Source organism: Martes martes (genome assembly GCF_963455335.1).
Source record: "Martes martes genome assembly, chromosome: 1".
Lineage (NCBI taxonomy): Eukaryota > Metazoa > Chordata > Mammalia > Carnivora > Mustelidae > Martes > Martes martes.
The window spans coordinates 28470984-28498843 of record NC_137888.1 but is presented as its reverse complement, the minus strand read 5'-3'; the positions used below and the strand labels follow the sequence as shown (position 1 = coordinate 28498843).

At 37.0% G+C, this 27860-nt stretch overlaps 1 protein-coding gene across 1 annotated transcript in view; it reads right to left on the bottom strand.

The window, feature by feature from the left end:
* The window catches only part of LIPI (lipase I), a gene marked incomplete at its 5' end in the record, with an annotated part of 61280 nt that extends 33420 nt beyond the window's left edge, over window positions 1–27860 (bottom strand). Inside the window, 3 exons of the mRNA XM_080825201.1 lie at window positions 2459–2567; window positions 4684–5069; window positions 27815–27860. Coding sequence (XP_080681327.1) covers window positions 2459–2567; window positions 4684–5069; window positions 27815–27860 — 541 coding nt within the window. The remainder of the gene's footprint in view (window positions 1–2458; window positions 2568–4683; window positions 5070–27814) is intronic.

Below are 27860 nucleotides of genomic sequence, written 5' to 3'. Positions count from 1 at the left end.
TTTTAAGTGCCAAATACAATTTGGGCTGTGGCATAAAATATACTATTATCTTATCATTCATTTTTCACAAAAGTTTCCCACATACACACAAGAAAAGAAAAATGTATTAAGAGTTCCATGGACTATAGATATTATTTCTGGTGTATTTGAAATTTTTTTTTTAAGATTTTATTATTTGATAGAGAAAGAGAGAGCATAAGAAGGGGAGCAGCAGAGGGAAAGAGAGAAGCAGACTCTCTGCAGAGTAGGGAGCCCCACATGGGACTCGATCCCAAGACCCTGAGATCATGACCGGAGCCAAAGGCAGACCCTGAACTGACTGAGCACCCAGGCACCCTGTATTTGAAATTTTAAATAGAAATTCTAGGCTCATGACCTACTGGCATGTGTTAAAAAGGTGAGGGGGTGGGAAGGAGGTAAAATTCAACAACTTGAGAATTTCCATGCAATGGAAGATACAATGATCTCAAAAAAGATATTTTAAAAAATAAAATATAATGTTGCTCATCTCAAGCCCTTCTCCTATCCTAGTTTATTTAGCTCACTTAACTGAATGAGGCAGAAACTTCTCTTCTCATGAATAATTCTGATGTAGAACTACCACATTTGCTGGACTTTCAAACCTTGATGATTGCTTGGCCTATGCAGTCAATCGAACTGGAATAAAGTGTGAGTGAACACATTTTTTTTTTTCTTTTAAAGATTTTTTTTATTTATTTGACAGACAGAGATCACAGGTAGGCAGAGAGGCAGGCAGAGAGAGGGGAGGAAGGGAAGCAGGCTCCCTGCCAAGCAGAGAGCCCCATGTGGGGCTCTATCCCAGGACCCTAGGACCCTAGGACCATGACCCAAGCCGAAGGCAGAGGCTTCAACCCACTGAGCCACCCAGGTGCCCCGAGTAAACACATCTTAACATAAAGTAGGATGACTATGGTGGCTGAAACAGAATGGACTTCGGATGCTAGAAAATTTTGTATAAATCCTGGCTTAGCTGTTCAAAACTTTTTGGCCCCCTCCCCCTATATTCATTCCATTAACCTGTTTTCACACCTGAATAATGGGGATAATATTAAAACTGATCAGAATAAGTATAGTAAGGTTATACTTAAGGTTTGTAAACATCCTGTCTGTGCATTCATTCACCTCTCCCTGCCCCCTTTGCTTAACTTAACACTCTATTACTTTTATTAACACTTGAAATCATTATAAATCTTCTATGGACACAGATCTCAATAGTTGTTAAAAAGTTGAATTGACTGGAGAGGGATACGATCTTTCTATTCTAAAATCACCACCATTCCCAAACGGAAGCATGAAAATCCATGTCAGCATTATTTGGTTACTAAGCTTTCTGGACGCAGGAATTTTGTTAAGAAAATATGAGGGGTAGGGGCACCTGGGTGGCTCAGTGGGTTAAAGCCTCTGCCTTCGGCTCAGGTCATGATCCCAGGGTCCTGGGATCGAGCCCCACATCGGGCTCTCTGCTGAGCGGGGAGCCTGCTTCCCCCTTTCCCTCTGTCTGCCTCTCCGCCTACTTGTGATCTCTGTTGTCAAATAAATAAATTTAAAAAAAAAGAAGAAAATATGAGGGGTATCAGGACCTAGACTCCCTCAATCTGGGATATCAAGTCCTGATTCTCTTTTCTGGTGTTCAAATAAAATTTTTAAAAGAATTGAATTGTGTCAAAGTTTATGAAAATTAAGTACATGGTTCTTTTTTTTTAAAAGGTATTATTTATTTATTTGACAGACAAAGAGAGAGAGAGCACAAGCAGGGGAAGTGGGAGAGGGAGAAGCAGACTTTCTGCTGACCAGGTAGCCTGATGCGGGGCTCAATCCCAGGACCCTGGGATCATGACCTGAGCCAAATGCAGACACTTAATGACTGAGCCATCCAGTTACCCTAAAGTACATGGTTCTATATTTAGTATATGAAAAAAGTTTCATATTTAATGGGTCAAATTTTCCTCTGGATTGTTACAATAATGTGTCCTTAAAATTCACTTGGGGTGGGGCGCCTGGGTGGCTCAGTGGGTTAAAGCCTCTGACTTCGGCTCGGGTTGTGATCTCAGGGTCCTGGGATCAAGCCCCGAGTCCGGCTCTCTGCTCGGCGGGGAGCCTGCTTCCCTTCCTCTCTCTCTGTGGGTCTCACTGCCTACTTGTGAACTCTGTCTGTCAAATAGATAAATAAAATCTTTAAAAAAAAAATTCACTTGGGGTTGCAGAAATTGATTTTCTACATTCCATTTCCATAGGAGTACTTCAACTCTGTTAAGAACTAAAAAAGAAACAAGACTTTAGAATCTAACTAGAACAAAGCCCAGCATTTGAATATAATACAGAAAAAGAATAAATGTGTGTCATTTCTACTATTTAATTATTGTGCCTGATAACTTTTAAACAATAACTTCTGATGCTTTAAAGAATGCTGAAACACATTTTATCAAAAATATTTTACCTGTTATTCTTCCAAGTTGACCTCGAAATATCTTTCCAACAAATCCACTAATATGAGCCCCTAAGCTCATACCTATGAAATGAAAATTATGAAGAGACGCTCCATGGTCCTGCAAGTGAAAATGCAATGTTATGATTTTCATTTCAGAAATCACAAATTATGCCCTGCACATCAATATTCTAGAATTTGTTTTTTTTTTCCTAGTTTAATACATTTCTGGCAGATGGAGAATGGGATTTTATAATTTGAAAACAACTGTATCTTTGTTCAACATTTTCCATAAGAGATCTGATTTTTCTCCATATACTTTTAGTAATACCAGTACATTTTTAAAAACCTTTGTTATCTGTTATCTAAACTGGTAGATGCAAAATAATACATTTAGTTAAAGAATTTTGTAGTGATGGTAGGAGACATTTTATGGTACTTACCTTGAATAAGTGCTTTGTAAATCTCATATTTGGTATTCACATTAGTCTTACGAGGTATTTATTTTTATCCTATTGCCTCAAACTATTCCTGGAACCTATTAAATGTTGATTAACATGGCTTGATACTGAGTTGCCCAAAGCCACATATACTTAACTACTGTAAGGGAAAAAGACGGACGTCAAGTTTATAGACTATAAAAACAGATGAATCAATTACCTCCACTGTCTCTCTAGAGAGATGGTTTGTTGTCCAAATTGGGGGATGTAAAAATTATACTATTCCTGATTATATTCAATGATTATTATATGCCAGGTACTGGTTAAGAATTAATTTCATGAGCACCTGGATGGCTCAGTGGGTGCTTCCCCCTTTCTCTCTGCCTGCCTCTGCCTACTGGTGATCTCTCCCTCTGTCAAATAAATAAATAAAACCTTTAAACAAACAAATACAAGAAGAACTATTGCTTTGATATGCTAACATTTACAGCCATCTTTAATTTGTGTAGATGGATATAATTCTGTACCTAGTTATGAACTGTCTTATTTTTTTAAAAAATCTTAAAGACTCAGTTATGATGTTTTATCTTAAAATCTTTTAGATTTTAATTTTTCTAGGGGCACCTGGGTGGCTCAGTTGTTAAGCATCTGCCTTCCACTCAGGTCATGATCCCAGGGTCCTGGGATTGAGCTCAGTGTCCGGCTCCCTGCTCAGTGGGAAGCCTGCTTCTTCCTCTTCCACTCCCCCTGCTTGTGTTCCCTCTCTGTATGTCTCCCTCTCTGTCAAATAAATAAATAAAATCTTTTAAAAACTTTTAATTTTTTTAAACTCTACCTATACGGACTTGATGGTAGGGTAGTGATTCCATGTGGACCAAGGGGATAAACTATATAATCATTAGGTTCTTTAGATATCCTTTCCAAGGTACGGCTAATATGTTTATAGTTAATCAAGTGTGAATTGGTAAAAGTGAGGGGAAAAACATCTTGAAAAGTAGCATACTTCTGCCGACCTTGGAGGGAATTCTTAGTACCATTTAGATCTGTCCAGGATTTAGGAGCAGGGTTGGGGTGAGTCAGTTACATTCAGGCCAGTTTTAGGTCACCTGCAGTTTGAATGATCTACATTTACTATGTCAAGCCATATGGAGATCAGTGTCTGTTATAGAGAGAGATGTGATGGTGATGAGCACTTGAGAGAAGGGTGATTTCTGATGCGGAACATTCTGGGGCTTGACATCTGCTTTGAGTTGTGTCGTGCTGAATTTCCAAGGCTCCCTGAAACTGAGCAAGCTCACCAGATCCAAAAAGCAGTTTGCATGTAATAGTCAGGAGTCAGACTGGAGAGTTCAGAGATCAAATCTACCTCTTATCTTCTCTGTGACTTTAAGCATTTGCTTAATCTCTCTGCCTCATTTACTTATCTATACATTTGGGATAACCAAACTTTATAATATTTTATATAAGTATTAAATGAAATTAATTATTTTTTTTAAGATTTTATTTATTTATTTGACAGAGAGAGAGATCACAAGTAGGCAAAGAGGCAGACAGAGAGAGAGGAAGGGAATCAGGCTCTCTGATGAGCAGAGGGCCCGAAGCGGGGCTCGATCCCAGGATCCTGAGATTCTGACCTGAGCCCAAGTCAGAGGCTTTAACCCACTGAGCCACCCAGGCGCCCCTCAAAGCAATAATTCTTAATGCGTATAGGAAAAAAGTATTTATCTTACTACTACCTGGTGGTATTGCACAAAACACTGTATATTGTAAAACATATAGAATATATAAAATTCTTACCAAAAGATTCCGAATGTAGCTACTCAAACTCGCAGCAACTTTTCTGGTGTTTTTAACCGCTCTGTTGTAAAGGAGAGTTGTAGCACCCCGGTTCCAGTCTACTACAATTACATTTACATCATCTTGATTCAACAAAACCCTTAGGAAGTTCTGAAGCCATACAGGAGCAGAGCCCGTTGGTCTGTACCCATGAATAAGCCAGACTGTTTTCTTGCTGACATTGAAATTAATGTTAAGTGAGTTACTCTGCTCAAACAGTGGCTCAGCACAGTTGAAGTTGTTCCTTGTATACATCATTAAGGAAATCTCCATTTGGGGAGAAAACAAATCTTTGAGAGAATCCTTTATACCCAGATGAGAAAATTGAAGGCATGATCTTTTATTCTCTGAAATAAGAAAAAAAAAGTCAATCAAACTGAGTACTGGGATAGTATTTGATACAATTTCTATGGCTGTTACAAAGAACAGATTTGAACTTGGAGTTAGGATTTTATTTCATTGGTATTTCCACACAATACTCTGAGCAATGACTATGTTTAATGTGTTGATTATGTAAAAAGATCCTTTGAACAAGAAGCATCCAAAAATTTTTAATAAAATATAAGAAGAAATGATTGGTTAAAAATTAAGAATTATTTTTTATCTGTACAAAATAGCAATGGTGTCACCAAAATCATTGCTACTGTTAGTAAAGGGATGCCTGGATGGCTCAGTCAGTTAAGCACCTGCCTTCAGGTCAGATCATGATCTCAGGGTCCTGGGATCCAGCCTTACATTGGGCTCCCTCCTGGGCAGGGAGTTCTGCTTCTCCCTCTCCCTCTGCTCCTCCCCCACTACCTCATTCATGAGCGCTCTCTCTCCCTTTTTCTTTCTCTCTCTCAAGTAAGTAAATAAAATCTTTAAAAAATACATTGTTAGTAAAGAAAGTATTATGCCCACCAATAAAATAAACTAATTATGAACATAACAGAAATTCTGCAGAATAATATATATGGATAATAATCATTCAAGAAAATAGATTTCATCTAACTAGTGATCAAATAAATACAAAACAAAACAACAGGGTATCATTTTCTTCCTATCAAATTCAACAAAAAGAAAAAATCATTTTAATACATAACATTTGTGACATGGATGCTGAGAGCATATGTGGATACAACCTCCTTTTGAAACTGAAATTATATGGTACACATACATGTGTTAAAAATATGTGTTCTTCCTTATTTTCTTCCTAGGACTTATATTAATGAAATAAACAATTTGTATTAAATGTAAAGACATTAATAACAGGATTATACATAACTGCATAAAAACTTAAAACATTTTAAATATGATCGTATAGTATTTTCATTGATGTGTGCATCCTATGTGTCTGCCTATCCATCAACCTGCCTTCCTACCTACCTACCTACCTTTCTTACCATCTATCTATCCTAGAAGGAAGTTGGGCAGAATGAAATAACTAAGCCAAATCAATAGCAATAGTCATATGTCCGCAGTGAAACAATGGCTGTTTTTTAATTTTCTTTTTCACAGAATCTCAGAATTGTAATTTCTTTCAACATAAGCTTCTGATCCCAATTTTTTTTTTAATGAGCATATGCTTATACTGTTTCTGTAAGTTCAACTTATTAAAAGATTAGGGGAAACGATCTGTCAATTTATATCAAAAATTCACAAAACTGTTAATATAATTCATGCCAATAATTCTACTTCCAAGAATTTATCCCAAGAAAATAGCCATTTAAACATATAAAAATGGAGATCAGCTAGATAGCTTATCTAACCATTGTGAACACCTACAAATCCAACGGGAAATCGAAGAGAAGAAGAGCAACAATTCTAGAAACAGAGAATCAATCACTTTCTGAAAGGTAGGACCTGCGGAGAAGTGAATCCAAAGCGACGGGAAGATAGACCCCGGTGGGAGGGGCCGGCTCCCGGCAAGCGGCGGAGCTACGGAGCACAAAATCGGGACTTTTAAAAGTCGGCTCCACTGGGAGACATCGCTCCAGAGGCTAAACTGGGGGGAAACCCAGGCGGGGTCAGCATAACCCCAGGTCCCGCGGGGTCACAGAAGGACTGGGGGTGTCTGAGTGCCGCAGAGCTCGAAGGTATTAGAGCAGGGAAGCCGGCTACAGTGACAAAGCCGAGGAGCGAGCTCTAAGCCCGGGGTTACCTTGTGCCGGTCGCAGGCTGGGTGGGCTCGGAGCGCGGCTGGAGGCTGTGGAGACGGAAGCGACCGGGCGCTTTTCTCCGGCTCCAGCAATTGACTGCTTTCCTCAAGGTGCTACCGCAGGCCAGGGAGGCGGGGCGGTTGGGCGCTTTTCTCTGAGAGCACACTGAGGAGCGGAACCCCAAGCTCTCGGCTCCTCCGGGCCGAGAGATCGGGAGGCCGCCATCTTCATTCCCGTCCTCCGGAACTCTACGGAAAGCGCTCAGGGAACAAAAGCTCCCGAAAGCAAACCCGAGCGGATTCCTTAGCCCGGCCCCTGGCAAGGGCGGTGCAATTCCGCCTGCGGCAAAGACACTTGAGAATCACTACAACAGGCCCCTCCCCCAGAAGATCAACAAGAAACCCATCCAAAACCAACTTCAGTCACCAAGAAAAGCGGAATTCCACAGCAGGAGAAAGCAAATCCTACCTGGACAAAATGACAAGGCGGAAAAACTCACCTCAAAAAAAAGAACAAGAGGCCGTACCGAAGGCTGGAGACCTAATCAATACGGACATTGGTAACATGACAGATCTAGAGTTCAGAATAACAATTCTCAAGGTTCTAGCCGGGCTCGAAAAAGGCATAGAAGATATTAGAGAAACCCTCTCTGGAGAGATAAAAGCCCTTTCTGGAGAAATAAAAGAACTAAAATCTAACCAAGTTGAAATCAAAAAAGCTATTAATGAGGTGCAATCAAAAATGGAAGCTCTCACTGCTAGGATAAATGAGGCAGAAGAAAGAATTAGTGACATAGAAGACCAAATGACAGAGAATAAAGAAGCTGAGCAAAAGAGAGACAAACAAATACTGGACCACGAGGAGAGAATTCGAGAGATAAGCGACACCATAAGACGACACAACATTAGAATAATTGGGATTCCAGAAGAAGAAGAAAGAGAGAGGGGAGCAGAAGGTATATTGGAGACAATTATTGGAGAGAATTTCCCTAATATGGCAAAGGGAACGAACATCAAAATCCAGGAGATGCTAAGAACGCCCCTCAAAATTAATAAAAATAGGTCCACACCTCGTCACCTGATAGTAAAATTTACAAGTCTTAGCGACAAAGAGAAAATCCTGAAAGCAGCCTGGGAAAAGAAGTCTGTAACATACAAGGGTAAAAACATTAGATTGGCAGCGGACCTATCCACAGAGACCTGGCAGGCCAGAAAGAACTGGCATGATATATTCAGAGCACTAAATGAGAAAAACATGCAGCCAAGAATACTATATCCGGCTAGGCTATCATTGAAAATAGAAGGAGAGATAAAGAGCTTCCAGGACAAACAAAAGCTGAAAGAATTTGCAAACACCAAACCAGCTCTACAGGAAATATTGAAAGGGGTCCTCTAAGCAAAGAGAGACCCTAAAAGTAGTAGATCAGAAAGAAACAGAGACAATATACAGTAACAGTCACCTTACAGGCCAGTGGCACTAAATTCATGTCTCTCAATAGTTACCCTGAATGTTAATGGGCTCAATGCCCCAATCAAAAGACACAGGGTATCAGAATGGATAAAAAAACAAAACCCATCAATATGCTGCCTACAAGAAACTCATTTTAGACCCGAAGACACCTCCAGATTTAAAGTGAGGGGGTGGAAAACAATGTACCATGCTAATGGACATCAGAAGAAAGCTGGGGTGGCAATCCTTATATCAGATCAATTAGATTTTAAGCCAAAGACTATAATAAGAGATGAGGAAGGACACTATATCATACTCAAAGGGTCTGTCCAACAAGAAAACCTAACAATATTAAATATCTATGCCCCTAACATGGGAGCAGCCAACTATATAAACCAATTAATAACAAAATCAAAGAAATACATCGACAGTAATACAATAATAGCAGGGGCCTTTACACTCCCCTCACTGAAATGGACAGATCATCTAAGCAAAAGATCAATAAGGAAATAAAGGCCTTAAATGACACACTGGACCAGATGGACATCACAGATATATTCAGAACATTCCATCCCAAAGCAACTGAATATACATTCTTCTCTAGTGCACATGGAACATTCTCCAGAATAGACCACATCCTGGGTCATAAATCAGGTCTCAATTGGTACCAAAAGATTTAGATCATCCCCTGCATATTTTCAGACCACAATGCTCTGAAACTAGAACCCAATCACAAGAGGAAATTTGGAAAGAATGCAAATACATGGAGACTAAACAGCATCCTTCTAAAAAATGAATGGGTCAACCAGGAAATTAAAGAAGAATTGAAAAAATTCATGGAAACAAATGATAATGAAAACACAACGGTTCAAAATCTGTGGGACACAACAAAGGCAGTCCTGAGAGGAAAATATATAGCGGTGCAAGCCTTTCTCAAGAAACAAGAAAGGTCTCAAATACACTACCTAACCCTACACCTAAAGGAGCTGGAGAGAGAATAACAAAGAAAGCCTAAACCCAGCAGGAGAAGAGAAATCATAAAGATCAGAGCAGAAATCAATGAAATAGAAACTAAAAAAACAATAGAACAAATCAACAAAACTAGGAGCTGGTTCTTTGAAAGAATTAATAAGATTGATAAGCCCCTGGCCAGACTTATCAAAAAGAAAAGAGAAAGGACGCAAATAAATAAAATCATGAATGAAAGAGGAGAGATCACAACCAACACCAAAGAAATACAAACAATTATAAGAACATACTATGAGCAACTCTATGCCAACAAATTTGACAATCTGGAAGAAATGGATACATTTCTAGAGACGTATAAACTACCACAACTGAACCAGGAAGAAATAGATAACCTGAACAGACCCATAACCAGTAAGGAGATTGAAACAGACATCAAAAATCCCCAAACAAACAAAAGTCCAGGACCAGACGGCTTCCCAGGGGAATTCTACCAAACATTTAAAGAAGAATTAATTCCTATTCTCCTGAAACTGTTCCAAAAAATAGAAATGGAAGGAAAACTTCCAAACTCATTCTATGAGGCCAGCATCACCTTGATCCCAAAACCAGACAAGGATCCGACCAAAAAAGAGAATTACAGACCAATATCTTTGATGAACACAGATGCGAAAATTCTCACCAAAATACTGGCCAATAGGATCCAACAGTACATTAAAAGGATTATTCACCACGACCAAGTGGAATTTATTCCAGGGCTGCAAGGTTGGTTCAACATCTGCAAATCCATCAATGTGATACAATACATTCATAAAAGAAAGAGTAAGAACCATATGATACTCTCAATAGATGCTGAAAAAGCATTTGACAAAGTGCAGCATCCCTTCCTGATTAAAACTCTTCAAAGTGTAGGGATAGAAGGCACATACCTCAATATTGTCAAAGCCATCTATGAAAAACCCACCGCAAATATCATTCTCAATGGAGAAAAACTGAAAGCTTTTCTGCTAAGGTCAGGAACACGGCAGGGATGTCCGTTATCACCACTGCTGTTCAACATAGTACTAGAAGTCCTAGCCTCAGCAATCAGACAACATAAAGAAATTAAAGGCATCCAAATTGGCAAAGAAGAAGTCAAACTATCACTCTTTGCGGATGATATGATACTGTATGTGGAAAACCCAAAAGGCTCCACTCCAAAACTGCTAGAACTTATACAGGAATTCAGTAAAGTGTCAGGATATAAAGTCAATGCACAGAAATCAGTCGCATTTCTTTACACTAACAACAAGACAGAAGAAAGAGAAATTGAGGAGTCAGTCCCATTTACAATTGCACCCAAAACCATAAGATACCTAGGAATAAATCTAACCAAAGAGGCAAAGAATCTATACTCAGAAAACTATAAAGTACTCATGAAAGAAATTGAGGAAGACACAAAGAAATGGAAAAATATTCCATGCTCATGGATTGGAAGAACAAATATTGTGAAAATGTCTATTCTACCTAAAGCAATCTACACATTTAATGCAATCCCTATGAAAATCCCATCCATTTTTTTTAAAGAAATAGAACAAATAATCCTAAAATTTATATGGAACCAGAAAAGACCTCGAATAGCCAAAGGAATATTGAAAAAGAAAGCCAAAGTCGGTGGCATCACAATTCCAGACTTCAAGCTCTATTACAAAGCTGTCATCATCAAGACAGTATGGTACTGGCACAAAACAGACATATAGACCAATGGAACAGAATAGAGAGCCCAGAAATAGAGCCTCAACTCTATGGTCAACTAATCTTCGACAAAGCAGGAAAGAATATCCAATGGAAAAAAGACAGCCTCTTCAACAAATGGTGCTGGGAAAATTGGACAGCCACATGCAGAAAAATGAAATTGGACTATTTCCTTACACCACACATGAAAATAGACTCAAAATGGATGAAGGACCTCATTGTGAGAAAGGAATCTATCAAAATCCTTGAGGAGAACACAGGCAGCAACCTCTTTGACCTCAACCGCAGCAACTTCTTCCTAGAAACATCGCCAAAGGCAACAGAAGCAAGGGCAAAAATGAACTATTGGGATTTCATCAAGATCAAAAGCTTTTGCACAGCAAAGGAAACAGTTAACAAAACCAAAAGACAACTGACAGAATGGGAGAAGATATTTGCAAATGATATATCAGATAAAGGGCTCGTATCCAAAATCTATAAAGAGCTTATCAAACTCAATACCCAAAGAACAAATAATCCAGTCAAGAAATGGGCAGAGGACATGAACAGACATTTCTGCAAAGAAGACATCCAGATGGCCAAGAGACACATGAAAAAGTGCTCCACATCACTCGGCATCAGGGAAATACAAATCAAAACCACAATGAGATACCACCTCACACCAGTCAGAATGGCTAAAATTAACAAGTCAAGAAATGACAGATGCTGGCAAGGATGCGGAGAGAGGGGAACCCTCCTACACTGCTGGTGGGAATGCAAGCTGGTGCAACCACTCTGGAAAACAATGTGGAGGTTCCTCAAAAAACTGAAAATAGAGCTACCCTACGACCCAGCAATTGCACTACTGGGTATATATCCTAAAGATACAAACGTGGTACTCCGAAGGGGCACGTGCACCCGAATGTTTATAGCAGCAATGTCCACAATAGCCAAACTGTGGAAAGAGCCTAGATGTCCATCAACAGATGAATGGATAAAGAAGATGTGGTATATATACACAATGGAATACTATGCAGCCATCAAAAGACATGAAATCTTGCCATTTGCGACGACGTGGCTGGAACTAGAGGGTATCATGCTTAGCGAAATAAGTCAATCGGAGAAAGACAACTATCATATGATCTCTTTGATATGAGGAAGTGGAGATGCAAGGCGGGGGGGGTTGGGGGGAGGTAGGAAAAGAAAAAATGAAAAGATGGGATTGGGAGGGAGACAAACCATAAAAGGCTCAATCTCAAGAAACAGACTGACGGTTGCTGGGGGGAGGGGGGACGGGAGAGGGTGGTGGGGAAATGGACATTGGGGAGGGTATGTGCTATGATGAGTGCTGTGAAATGTGTAAACCTGGCGATTCACAGACCTGTACCCCTGGGGATAAAAATATATTACATGTTTATTAAAATAAAAAAAAATTATAAAAAAAAAAGAATTACCCACTAAAACTTTGAGACAATTTAAAAAATATATAAAAATGAACTAATATATATTATTTTAGCACTGGAGAAATAGAAGTGATTTAAATGCCCAGAAACAATGATGTGATTAAGTAAACTACAAATATATTTAAAATAACTATATATTATATATACATATATTTAAAACTACAGACATATAATGCATATTTGATAAATCCATAATAATATGCACGAATTATAACCTACCTTTTAGTTTGGAAAGTATATATGTGATATTATCACAATTGTTCAGAAGATAAAGGAGGAAGAAAGTGAAGGAGAGGCACAATTAGTTCCCAGGTTAACAGGTGAGAGATACTCAGACAAGTGAAAACTTTGAAACAAACTTCATTTGTCCTAAGTACTAGAGAATGAGGAAGTGGAGAGGAGAAATAAATCAAACCTCAGTGCAACATCACTGCTTACTACGCTATACAAATTGCATAGGGAATTGTGCACATCCATCTTTCCACCGTCTGAATGTTTCCATCAGCTGAAACTCTGAGAAGGCCAAATGCAATCAATATACCCAAACTGCTGGTCCACTCCAAGCCAAGGTAGATTTTACCTGGCTCTCCGATGAGTAATGAGGAATAAAAAGTAGGATCTCTCTGATAAAGTAAGGGACAGAAATCACCTGAAACAATCAACAGAGCAATCTATTATCTACTGCCCGATGTAGCAGTAGTTGCAGAAAATTCAATAGCACTCTCATTCCAATACAAGAAAAATCATGTCTCAAAAATAGGAGGACATCAAGAGAAAATCTGTTGAGGTAAAAAAACAATAGCATAAAATTAAAAGTGGAATAATGAGATACTACAACTCAAGAACATGCAATTGTAAAATAAGAATTTGTATTCCATGTGCTAAAACATGGAATGCTCACCTGACAGTAAGAAATGAAGGAAGAAAGATTAAGAAAGGAAAGATTATGAAGGGAAACATAGATATGGGATAGGAAGTGATGATTAAGTGACAAGAAGTTAAAAATCATCACTGTTGCCCTTGAAGGAACTGGAGAGGGAGAGGGTTGCAGTTATAATGACTAAGGAAATAATTGCATTCCAGGGTGTGCAAACTGAAAAGTCACATCACAATCTAGAGCAAAGCAGTTAATCAGACTCACCAAAAGGCTTCCTAGAAACTAGTTTGTTTTTTTGATTGATTGATCGATTGATCAGAGAGAGAGAGCAGGAGAGGGCACATGCAGCAGGAGCACAGGCAGAGGGAGAAGCAGGCTCCCTGCTCAGCAAGGAGCCTGATATGGGACTGCACTCCAGGACCCTGGGACCGCGACCTGAGCCGTAGGCAGATGTTTAACCGACTGAGAAAGAGAAAAATAATTCTAAAAACATCAAGGCAAAAAATCCATGTTAAATTAGAGGAATGAAGTCACAATGACTTCAGATTTGTCTTCCAAAACAATACATTAGACAGATAAAAGTGTAATGAATGAAAGTTATAAGTGAAAAAAGTTTGTGGCCTAATGATTTTATATCCTTCCTAAAGTACACCACTCATAAATGACATAGGACAGTTCCTGACATCATCGCTGGTAGATGTATGTCAGATTTACTAAAGACAAGATTCACAGAAACTCATAGTATTACTGTAAGATCGAAAGTTCACATGGAAATAGGTAAGACACCAATACAAGCATATATATTACAAAACTGAGTGAAACATACATGCAATATCAAAGGCATTCTTATTCAAAAGTTTGCTAAGAATATTTAATTATTAGTATAAGTCAATATACTAATAAGATGGAACTATAGGTTAAAAGAAGTATAGAGAAAGTAAGTGTGGTACAAAAATTCCTTAACTGGGGGATTGAAATGATGTCAGTTTTTTAAAATTTTAATAAACAGATAAGTGTGGCTTTAAAAAGATATTGAAAGGGGCGCCTGGGCGGCTCCATGGGTTAAGCCTCTGCCTTTGGCTCAGGTCATGATCTCAGGGTCCTGGGATTGAGCCCCACATCGGGCTCTCTACTCAGCAGGGAGCCTGCTTCCCCTCTCTCTCTCTCTCTGCCTACTTTTGATCTCTCTCTCTGTCAAGTAAATAAATAAAATCTTTTAAAAAAAAAGATATTGAAAACCTTAATGTTAACCACTGTGTGATATAAAACAGTACTCATAACTTTGTACACACTTAAAAAAAAGTATAGCAAACAGTGTATATACACAAAAGATAAGAAAATGAAAAAACATAGAAAGTAGAAAACATGAAACAAAATGACACAATTACACTAGAGGAGAAAACATATACAATACATAAAGTTATGTAATTGTATAAAAATTGTCCATTAAAAAGCAAAGAATCTCAGATTTCATTCAAAAAACGAGCACTGGGTGTTGTAAGTGATTAATCACTAAAATTACTCCTGAAACCAACACTGCATTGTATGTTAACTAACTAGAATTCAAGTAATTTTTCTAAATGATACTTAGCTATACGTTTAAGAAACACACAGGAAATTTTAAAGAAATGGGGGAGTATATTCTACACAACATAAAATAAAAGGAAAGCTGGTTGGTGTACTCGATTAAAAGGGTGTCTCCAATTCATCACCCTTTCTTGAATCCATGCCATTTTCCCTGTAACTTTTGAGTCATTCTTCTACTGTCATAAATTAGTGATTTGCCTCATTTCTTGATATGGGCACAAACATACAGCTTGCCATGGAAAATAGGACCCTGGTAGATACAACGCAAGCAGAGGCTTAAAATGGGCTTGCATGTTATGAAGCTGCCCTCTCATACTTCTGCCATCACCATGAAAATATCCTTGGTCTGGCCGAATAGAAGAGGAGAGAGCGGGGCAAAAAAAGCCAAGTTGATGGTTGTTGCCTAATCAATTCCCACCTTACCCCACCTAGTGTGAGTAATACTTCTTTAAGTCATATGCTACTGAGGGAATGAGTTTTTGCTTTGTTTCATTTTGTTTAGCTTTACTGGGACATCATATAATTGATTACATTGGTAATATTAATATCAGGTAGAGAAAATAAAAACAAAAGTTTTCAAATGATAAAAGATGTTAACTAGTGTATATTAAAACTCCTAAAAAACATTAAACTGACTCAATTCTGGTAGATTAAGTTAGGAATAGAAAAATAAAGTTTTAGGTATCAAAAACTTACCAGAATCCCCAATAAGATTGTCCAATTTCTCAGCAGAAACTTTGCAGGCCAGAAGGCAGTGAGATGATATATTTATGTATTTAAAGTGATGAAGAGAAAAAATTTCTAACTTCAATTCTATAACTAGCAAACTGTCCTTCAAAAATGAAAGCAAAATTAAGATATCCTTAAACAAACAAGAGCTGAGGAGTTTATTACCACAGACTTGCTCTACATGAAATGCTAATGGGAGCCTTCAAGTAATAATGAAAACATGTTAGACAGTAACTTAAAGTCATATGAAAATATAAAGAGCTCTGGAAAAGGCAAATGCACGAACAAATATAAAAAACAGCATTTTTGTATTTCGATTTGTAATTCTACTTTTTATTTTTTACAGAATTTAAGACAAATGCATTAGTATAATTATAAATCTACGTCAATGCTATGCAATATAAATTTTTGTCATAATAACTGAAAATGAGGAAAGCACAGAGCTGTAAAGAATTAGCTATTTATGCAAAAGTTAACTTTTTATTGATGTCTATTTTTTTAAAGTTAAGTTAGTATCAATTTAAGAAAGGCTGTCATAACTTTAGGATGTTACATATAATCCATATGATAATCACAAAGAAAATAACCTATAGAATACACACAAAAGAAAAGGAAAAGGAAATCAAAACATGTCACTACAAAAAATCAACTAAACACAAATAAAAGACAGAGGAAATGAAAGACAAAAATAAGCTATAGAGCATATAGAACATATAAAAAACAACAAAGTGGCAAATATAAGTGCTTCCCTATCAGTAATAACTTCAAATGTAAATGGATTAAACCCCCTAATAAAAAGAAACAGATTGAGAGTGGATAAAAAGCCATCATCCAACTATATGCTATCTGTAAGAGACTCACTTTACATCTAAAGACACTTATAGTTTGAAAATGTTAGGATGAAAAAAAGATACTCAACACAGAAAGTTACCAAAAGAGAGCAGGGATACAACCTACATGTCCAGGGAATGAATGGATAAAGAAAATGCGGTATATATACATAATAGAGTATTATTCAGTCATAAAAAGGTATATCCCGCCATCTGCAACAAATGGATAAAACTAGAGGGCATTATGCTAAGTAAAATAATGCTACTGCCCCTCGGAACAATGTATTACTTAAACCGTAGCCCCTGGAGGATTTTACTAGTTGCCAAGCACATTTAGATACGGCCTTAAGAAAAACATATACTGGCAACAGGTCTTTGGGGAGAAGGATGATATACGACCGTGAAGCTGGGCAGCTGGGGATGCCCGGCCCCCCCACCCCAGGGTGGAACGCCCCCTGCTTCTGGGAAGCGGAGCACCCAGGAACGCCTGGTCAGCTCAGGGTAGAACGAAATACCGCCGGCTTCCCTTTTCCGTTATCGCTCCTTTCTCTTCCCAGAAGCGCCCGTTGTTAGTTACATGAGTCCTTTGAATGTGCTTGGTTAACTATAAACTTTATCCTCCTTCTTGCTTGTCCACAAGACATGTGACTAATGTTTGACCTTCATCGGTTCTTCCGTTGGCTATTGTTTCTATCTAATAAAAGTGAGACTGTGGAGGTGCTCGTGGCAGCAGTCTTTCGACTGTTGTCCCCTGCTCCCAGTCTCTTGCAGCTGACTTGTTTGTGCCTAATTCTTCTCCCGTTCGCCTACCGGAAGCGGGAAAAGAATTTTTTACAGAGAGATAATTTTTTACCAGAGGTTCGGGAAGGATAGGTGGGGAGATAACAGATCAAAGGGTGCAAACTTCCAGTTGTAAGATGAGGAAGTTTTGAGGTCTAATATGCAGCATGGTGACTATAGTTAATAATATGAAACTGTATATTTGGTTCTGTAATAATACTGTAAACTTGAAAGTTGCTGAGAGTAAATCTTAAGCATTCTCATCACACACACACACACAGTCTTAATTATGAGAGGAGATGGATGTATGAATTACCTTGATCTTGGCAATCATTCCACAATGTATATGTGTATCGTCACATTATACAATTTAAATATACACAATTATATTTGTGAATTATTCCTCAATAAAGCTGTACAGTGGGGAAAGAACAGACTGGGATGTCTATACTTCTGTCAGAGAAAATACACTCTTAAGTTGAAATTCTTAAGAGAAAAAGAAAAGACAATGACAGAATTAAAATCATAAAACTCCTAGAAGAAAACTTAAGAGAAAACTTAATGACTTTGCATCAAAAAGTCATTACTTTTTGAACATCACTAAAAATAGCACAAGCAATGAAAGAAAAATAGATGAACTGTACTTTATCAAAATTCAAAACTTCTGTGTATTGAAGGACATTATCAACAGAGTGAAAAGGCAACACAAGGAATGGGAGAAAACGCTGACCAATCATATATCTGATCAGGCATTTATATCCAGAATACATGAAGCTCTCCCATAATTCAATGACGACAACAGCAAATAAACAACCAATTAAATATTTGGCAAAAGATTTGAATGGACCTATAGGTAAAGATATAAAAATAGCTAGTAAGCACATGAAAAGAAGTTTAATATCACTCATCATTAGAGAAATGTAAATCAAAACCATAATGAGATACCACTTCAAATCCATTAGGATTTGAAAGTTAAAAAAAAAGTATGACTATTATTAAGAAACAGAAAATAACAACTGTCGGCAAGAACATGGAAAAACTGGAACCCTGTCCATTGCTAATGGGGATGGAAAATGGTATGGTGGTTCCTAAAAAATTTAAAAATAGAATAACCATATAATCTAGAAATTCCACTTCTAGGTATACACCCAAAAAAACTGAAAGTGGAGTTTCAAACATACTTATAAGCCCATGTTCATAGCAGCATCATTCATAATAACCAAAAGGAGGAAGCAACCCAAGTACCTGTCAACAGATGAATGTATAAACAAAATCTGGTGTATACCTACAATGGAATATTATTCTGCCTTAAAAAGAAGGAAATTCTGACACATGCTACAACATGGAAGAACTAACTGAAATTAGCCAGTCACAAAAAGATAAGTACTATATGATTCCATTTACATGAGGTACCTAAGGTTGTCAAATAGAAACGTAAAGTAGAATGGTGGCTGCCAGGGGCTGGGATGGAGAGGTAAATGGAGAAATACTGTTTAATAGGTAAAGAGTTTCAGTTTGGAAAGACAGAAAAGTTATGGAGATGGATAGTGGCAATGGCTGTACACCAATATCAGTGTACTTAATATCACTGAACTGTACACTTGAAATTATTAAAATGGTTATTTTTATGTATGTTTTATCACAATTATGCTTTATAGACTTCAATTCCTGTCATGAAAGATATCCAGACTCCTCTTACTTCTATGAACAACTAGAATTCTGGATAAAATGTATATATAAAAGTTTAGACACTGGACAACAAAGGGCTCAGAACTGTGATCTCTAAAAGAAAGGAAATAAATTATTTGAACACTATAATCTAATAGCTTTCTGCCTGGAATAGTCTGCCATGCAGGAAGGTTGGACCCAAGGAAAGCAGGGTGGTATTCCCAAGCCAGGGATAAAGATGGGAGTTTAGGGAGGGTAACCAGAATTTATATCAGATGCCGCAATGGAAGGAGCTGTGTGGAGGCAGAGTTCTGAAATCTGCAGCAGGGTCCCCATGAGTAGGTTGCTGGATATAAACCTATGTATGCCGAGGGTGACATTCCACAAAGAGCTCTAAGCTGAACAATTCAAAGGTCACAAATGCTCTGAAAGACAATAAAGTTCTGGCGAGTCAGAGTCAAAGGACCTTAGAGAAATTCATGGATATTAAACAGAAACCCTAGAAGGGTCTTTTAATTTTAGGTCTTTTTTTTTTTTTTTTAAAGATTTTATTTACTTATTTGACAGAGAGAGAAATCACAAGTAGGCAGAGAGGCAGGCAGGGAAAGAGGGGGAAGCAGGCTCCCCGCCGAGGTGAGAGCCGGATGCAGGGCTCAATCCCAGGACCCTGGGATCATGACCTGAGCTCAAGGCAGAGGCTTAACCCACTGAGCCACCCAGGCACCCCAATTTTAGGTCTTTCAATTTTAAGGGAGTGTAATTAGCTCTGGTGTAAAAGAGACCCATCTTTTCTCCTTCTCATTCTCTCAATTCTGCTTGCTTTGATTTGGCTTCATTTTCTGGCAGGGAGCAGGCAACGTGTCTGAAATACTGAGAGAAAATATTAATGATTTTGAAGTAAGCAAGGATTTCTCAAAACAAGTTTACAGTAAGTGGGACACGTAAAAGAAAAAGCTGATAAACTGGATACTGTCATAATGAAACACGTCTGCTCCTAAAAGGACATTGTTAAGAATATGAATATGCAGGCTTGCAATATGTACACCTGAAAACCACCTGTGTCCAGTGTATGTGGGGTAGAGGGAATGTACATTTGTATATACACAGACAGGTAAAACATTCAAGAACTGTCAAAAGAATTGAAGACACTTAACAAAAGATGGTATAATGGCCAATAAGCTCAAGAAAGGATGCTCAACATCATACATCACTAGGAAAATATAAATTAAACCAAAATAATATATCACTACACACCCATTAGGATGGCAAATATTTTAAAGACTGACGAAACCAAATATAGGTGAAGATATAAAGCAACTTCAAGATTCCTTCATTGCTGATGGAAGTGACCAAATGGTACAATATTTTGGAAAACAGTCTGGTAGTTTCTTAAAATGTTAAATGACCCTAAAAAGTCACTTTCAATTGTAAGCCCATGAAAAATGAAACACTTGGAGCACCTCGGTGGCTCAGTCAGTTAAGCGACTGCCTTTGGCTCAGGTCATGATCCCATGGTCCTGGGATGGAGGTCTGCCAAGCCTCCTGCTCAGCAGGGAGTCTGTTTCTCCCTGCCCTCTGCTGCTCCCCCTGCTTGTGCTCGCATGCTCTGTCAAATAAATAAATAAAATTTTTAAAAAAGAAAAAGAAAATCACTTGTCCACAATATTTATAAATTCATAGAAATCTTTTTCATAAGGACCCCAAACTGGAAAAAACCCACATGTCAATCAAAATGAGTATGGATATATAAATTGTGGCATAGCTATACAATGGAATACTACCCAGCAATAAAAAGGAATGAACTGCCCGTACATGCAACAACCTTGATGAGTCTCAAAAACATGATGCTAAACAAAAGACTCCAAGAAAAAAAGTACATATTGTTTGATTCCATTTGCATGAAATTCTAGAAAAGGGATATTTAATCTTGAGTATCAGAAAGCAGATTTGCTTAGAACCAGAGATGGAGAGGGGATTAAATGCAAAGAGCTCACTTTTGGGGATGCAGTGAAAGGTTTTATATTTTGACTGGTAAGACTCTTAACATGCTACGTAAAATGTGGTGCACATACTTTTTGAAACTCATCACAGTGTACTCTTAAATGAGAATTTTTTTAAAAAATATTTTATTTATTTATTTGACAGAGAAATCACAAGTAGGCAGAGGCAGGCAGAGAGAGGGGGGGAAGCAGGCTTCCCGCTGAGCAGAGAGCCCGATATGGGGCTCGATTCCACGACCCTGAGATCACGACCTGAGCTGAAGGCAGAGGCTTAACCCACTGAGCCACTCAGGAGCCCTTAAATGAGAATATTTTATCGTATTATGTTATAACCTCAATATAATCTCAATAAAGTTAAAACTTATAGCAAATATCAACTTTTTTACAAAGTGTGAAAAAATACAAAGCTTAGTAGATCATTTTTAAAAGACAGAACAACTCTAATATCAAACATAACAAAGATAGGACAAACATGCCCACAGATAGATACGTGAAGTAGAGATTATTACAACTCAACCAACAATTCTGAAGCAAAATTCCCAAATAATACACAACTAAGCATCCATAGTCCACAGCACAGTCCACAGCATAAGAGTAGGACAAGAAAAATTAATTTTAACTAATATTACTTTACATAATTAAAAATAGTATATTTTATTAGAATGATAAAATATTACCTATTTCATTCCAATAGCGATTATCGTATTAACAATGAAACACTGGTGACATTATTTCCATTAAAACTGGAAGTATAAAAATACCTGCTGCCATATATTCTAACTTAGCAATAGTATAAGAAAAAGAAATATGATATAATCATTGGATACAGACATCATTGTTTCATGTGATACAATATTCTACCTAAAAATATGAAAATAGGGGGTGCCTGGGTGGCTCAGTGGGTTAAAGCCTCTGCCTTCGGCTCAGGTCATGATCCCAGGGTCCTGGGATCCAGCCCCACATCGGGCTCTCTGCTCAGCGGGGAGCCTGCTTCCCCCCCTCTCTCTGCCTGCCTCTCTGCGTACTTGTGATCTCTGTCTGTCAAATAAATAAATAAAAAATCTTTTAAAAAAATATAAAAATAGAAACTAAAAAAAATTAATCCAATGGGAAGTTGTAGTATAGACATATAAATAAATACACAAAAACCATTAGCCTTGGCTCATATTAGCAGCAATCAATATAAAATATAATAAAGGAAAGTATTAAAACACACAAAAATATAATTATTAATATTGTAAATATATTTTATATTTTCTCAGCTCTCCAGCTTTTCTTTTTGAAAACTTCCCCATACCCCAACACTACGTGAATTTTTGGAACTCACCATAAAGACACACTCTCCCTTCATCCAGGGCCAATCTGAATGCCCCATCAGCCTACACCCAGGATTAGACCACAGGAGGATATGAAATTCAAACAGGTCCATTTAGGACCATTTAGGGTAAGTTGAGAGAGAAAGTGGCTTTCTTCCTTCCAGATTTCAAGCTATAAGGAAACACATCCTGAAGCTACAGACGGTAATCATTTTTTTCCAGTATCGGATCCAGTGGTATTTAGTGTAAAACTTTTCAGTTATATGAGGTAATACATTTCTTCTTTCCTTAGCTAGTTCCTGTGATTTGCAAGTTAACTAGCTCTTTGAAAAGAGGAAGAGAAAAAGAGGAGAAGGAGAGATGAAGAAAAGGAGGAAGACACAGAGCAAAGAAGACCAAAAGGAAAAAAGAAAAATACAATACCCTTAAAAGAAAACTACAAAGCTTAAAAACCTTACACAGGAACAGAAAAGATTTGAATAAACACTGAGATATACCATGATCCAGAAAGGAGGAGATATTACAAAATCAATTAGACTCATATTAACTTATATGGGTAATGTGATTCTAAATTAAGGTCTCAATGAGATGTCTCCAGGAAGGAAATAAATGCCCAAAGAAAATAAATGATTTTTTAAAGATAATAAAATCATAATTTTATAGCAAACAGCTATAAAATTACAACAAGAACAGCAAACTGTCAGGTATGATAATAAAATCATAAAAATGATTAAAATTATGTTTATATTATAAACCGATTAAAAAGAGGCCCCTGAAACTGAATCAAGAATTGATACACAGATTGAAACAGAATGGTAACACCCAGAAATAAACCATATTACCCATGATAAAGATGGCAATTCATAATCAAAGATAATAGATTTTTAAATAAACAAGGACTAGGATAATTGATTCTAGAAAAGTTAAATTATATGACTAGAAGAATACAGTCAATATGTGCATGGCCTTAGTTCAAGGAATGACTTCCTAGCATAAAAACAAAAGAAACTATAAAGTGTGAGACTAATAAATTTCACAGCACATAAATTTCAAACTTCTGTGCATAAACACTACACACTAGCCAAAAGACAAGAATATATAAGCTAGGGAAATATTTTCAATGCAAGGTATGAAGGAAATTGATATACTTACATATAAAATACAAAGGAAGAAAATACCCAACTGAATATCAAGAGAAAGATACAGATACTTATAAAATAAAATAGGAAAATGGCTCATTAAGTCATTAAAGTGTGCTTAATCTTCTTAAAAATCAAATAAAGATTAATTAAAATAATATTCCCATATCATTTTTATTATTATACCCATTGACTATTAACATCAATGTTTATGACAGGATTTTTAACAGTGACTATTTAGCAGTCAACTAAGTACACAGAAGCAGATCCCCTTCCTCTCCACCCCAAGGAGGGAGCCTGATGAGGGGCTTGATCCCAGAATTCCGGGATCATGACCTGAGCGGAAGACAAATGCTTAACCCACTGAGCCACCAGGTGCCCCCTGCCTTGCAGCTTTGAATGTTGACCAAGTCAGTAATAGAGGAGACTCAAAACCCAGCCAAAAAAAGCCAACAAAAAAAGCTAACACATCCTGGAAAGGTTTAACCTGACTTCCTCTGGTACTCCTCTGAAACCCCACTCTCACCCTCAAAAGACTCTATGAAAAACTCTTCTCTCCTTTTCCTCATTTCTGGAAACAATACATATTTGTTAACAGCGGTAACAATACCATCAAAGATAGTAATAATGCTTAGTGATTATTCAGCACTCATTCCAAGTCAGGAACTGTGCTGCTTTATATTTGCTATCCTGTCCCTCATTTTATATATGAAGATGGCATAATTAAAGAACACTTATGAGTGACATCTGAAAAGCACAACCATACTCACGGCACAAATGATCATGCAAACAGTTGAGCAACCTAAATTCACTAGCTCCGTTATATTCATGTGCAATAGAAAGAATGAAGATCTTTTGGGGCCAGCAAACTGTCAGGTACGAAACAACAGACTGACCTTATGCCTACAAAAACACAGGTTTATACAGCCACAGAGTCAATTAAGATGCAAAACTGTAGCCAGAACTTTAGTACCTCTGAAGGTTAGGGGCAGAAGGCAAAATAAGGGGTAAAAGTTTGTTTAATCTTCAGGTTCTGAAATAATCAGAGCACATTTAGAAAATACACACTATTTAACAAGTCATAAGTAACCACGATATTCCATCAGTAACTCTTCCAAATGGGCAAATCAACGTTCGGGAAGTTGTGGAAAATGAAGCTGACTACGCAAACGAAATAAAGTAGATGTCTGGTAAGTCTTTGGATCAAGAATTCTCAAGCATGGGTTTAAAAATGAGGGTTAAAAAGACTGGGAAAGTTTGTTTAAAATGATACATCTCCAGAGATTCTGATTTGGTAGGGAAATCTGCATTTTAAAATGCATACCCCAGGGGATTCTGATACCCGTAGTCCATATAGGTCTACCCCAACTGTGTAATGTGAAGGCCTACACCTGGCAAGTACTTTGAGACAATTAAGGAGAAAATGTACATGGAAGAAAACACAGTGGATTATACTAACCCAATTTATAATTGACCAAATCACACATTTATGTTACCTCCTCCGAGATTTGCCAAGCGGCAAGACAGCATTATGACTTCCACTGCCACTTAAAAATGAGGAAACCGAGGTTCAAAGAGCTTAAGTGATTTGGCCTTGAGATAACAAGCCAGTGGGACTTGAATTTGGATCTTTTAAATGCAAATTCCATGTTCTTGCAGGTTACCCTTATCTTAAACTTTTGTCCTAAAGCTGCTGGTCGGCATGGGATTTTAGCAAATCAGTAGAAGTAAATTACTAGTCACATGGGATTTTTTAATACAAATTATACAAACTTATACAAATTTTATAAAAATTTCATACAAATATATGAATTTTTATACAATGTAGAGAAAAATAATGATGAATTTGTTGAGTCAATGAGCTGAGTGCCATGGGTTTTGGAAAGATGACTGCCCTACAAAGCCTACTAAGCTCTACAAATTTCTACACTCTCCCTTCTCAAAGGTAGTTCCACACACCCACAGGGGTTAACTGAGAGTTTATCAGAATTGCAGAATCTTGGGCCTCACGTCCAGCCTGTGGATATAAAAATCTCTACTTCAAACAAGATTCCAGAGTATTTTATATTGCATATTACAATTGTTATCTTAGAAAAATGACTCAGTTTTTCTGAATTTCACCATCCTCAACTGTAAAACAAGAAAGAAGAATTAAGTATCTTTAACTCTCTTCCAAGTTACTGGAACAGGAGATTTGGCAAACTATGGCCTGAGGGCCAAATCTGGCTGGCAAGATAAGGCAGGTTTTTACATTTCTAAATGGTGGAAAAGAATTAAAATAATAACATCTTGTGACAGGTCAAGATTGCAACGAATTCAAACATTATTGTCTATAATAAATTTTACTAGAACACAACCAGACTCATTAGTTTATGAATTGTCTACAGCAGTTTCCGTATTACAATGACAGAGCTGATTAGATACAGCAGAGACTGCATGGCCCTCAAAGCCTAAAATGTTGACCATCTGGCCTGATACAGAAATATTTGCTGACCCTTACAGCTACAACTACCATTTAAGCACTTAATATGAATCAGAAACTGTACTAAGACTATATATGAATATAATTTGAATATATGTGCATATAGTTACAAATCTATAAACAGTTTGTTCAGCTATCTCTCCATTCCCCTTTTATTCCATTTAAAATTTTTTTTAGATATTTATTTGAAGGAGAGAAAGAGAGTGTGAGCCAGGGGGCAAGGGCAGAGGGAGAGCAAGAGAGAGAGAATACTCAGGCAGACTCCCTGCAGAGCACAGAGCTCCATGGGGAGCCCTACCTGAGAGGTGATATGGGCTCCCCATGGGGCTCCACACAGGGCTGATTCCAGGACCCTGAGAGATTGCAACCTAAGCCAAAATCAGGGGTTGGCTGGCAGCTTAACCCACTAAGCCAGCCAGATACCCTCCATTTAAAAATGTTTAAAACGTCTGATAATCCCGGGTTTTCAGAATTTTTTTTTCCTTTTTTGAAAGCAGATGCAATCATGTAATGATTTTCATGTTGAGGAGTGTGAGGCGGGCTCTCTAAGAGGCACCTATCAAAATCTCTAATGGAGAAGGAAGGGGAATTTATAATTTGAATAAAACATACTTATATGAAATTAATTACTGAAAATTCAACAAATGTGGGATTTCGAGGAAAATGAGAGGGAGCACCAAGAGTTTGCGTGGGTTAGGAATGATTTTGAGAATAAATGAAATCTTCAATTTCCTTATTTTCTATTTACTGTCATTAATACCTAAAGGGCCTACTATTCTATTTCAGTCAACAGAGACAGAAACATACATAGTAATTATATCAGAGTTTTCCCAAATGAAAATTTAGGTAATTCCTAAGTACTAATCAAAACAATAATCTTAGAAAGTTTGCCACAGGAGCTTAGAGTATAAACTATGATTCTAAAATAATGCAAATAAGAAATGACACAAAGTTAGGGGCTAGACTTCAAATTTCTCTGACTTCTAAATTAAGATGCCACTATCATACATTACACAAATATATAAATGCTTATCAAGAAACATCTAAATGAGAAAAATATAATAAACTATATAATAATATCACTTAGATTCTGCATTTACTTATAAAATTCAAACATTTCTAGAATTTGATCAACCCAAATATCCAATTTGATCAACCCAAATATCCAATTGAATTTCTAGGTGATATTTTAAGGTTATTCATGGATGCATTCAAGAATTTTTTTCTAAAAAGAAATTTAAAATAAAGAAAATCATCTGCCTTTGCAAAGGCACAAAAATCTATTCATCATGAATTTTAAATTTGTTACTTATTATCATAAAGTAGAACAAGTAGTTCTAGTTCTACTTTATTACCAGAAAGAAGTAAATGATATCACCAATATTAATAAACTTTATTACTATAAACCAGTAAGCCAGGAGAATAAAATTCTATTTTATTACTCTAAACCCATTTTTGTTTTTGTTTTGTTATACTTTAGCATAATAGGTTAAAAAACAAAAGTTGTAGTACGTTTACTTTGTTTGCTTGGCAATTAGCAACTTAGCTATGTAAAAAGTTTCCTCAAAAGTAAGATTACTTGAGCACTGAAATTGAAACAACATGTTTAGTAAGTCATGATTTTCAAATATTGAATTAATTTCTCTATTATTGAATTATTCTTTCTTTTGAATTTTTCTGTTCTCTATTTACATCTTCCTGTAAAAGGATTTCTAGTTATTAATTTTCTAGAAAGTAAATAAAATACAGAATATATAATTTAAGAAACACACATACACACACACATATATATACAAATTTTCTTCATAATTACCCATTTGATATAATTAGTACCCAAATCATACTATCTTTTTTCATACTAGGATGTCATAAAATTCTCTATCCCAGATTCATAAGACTGTACCGATTATCTGACACACAATTTGGTAAGATAAATCAAATCATTTAGTTCTTACCAGATTCTGCCCAGCACATCAAACAAAGAAAAATGTATACTTTCAT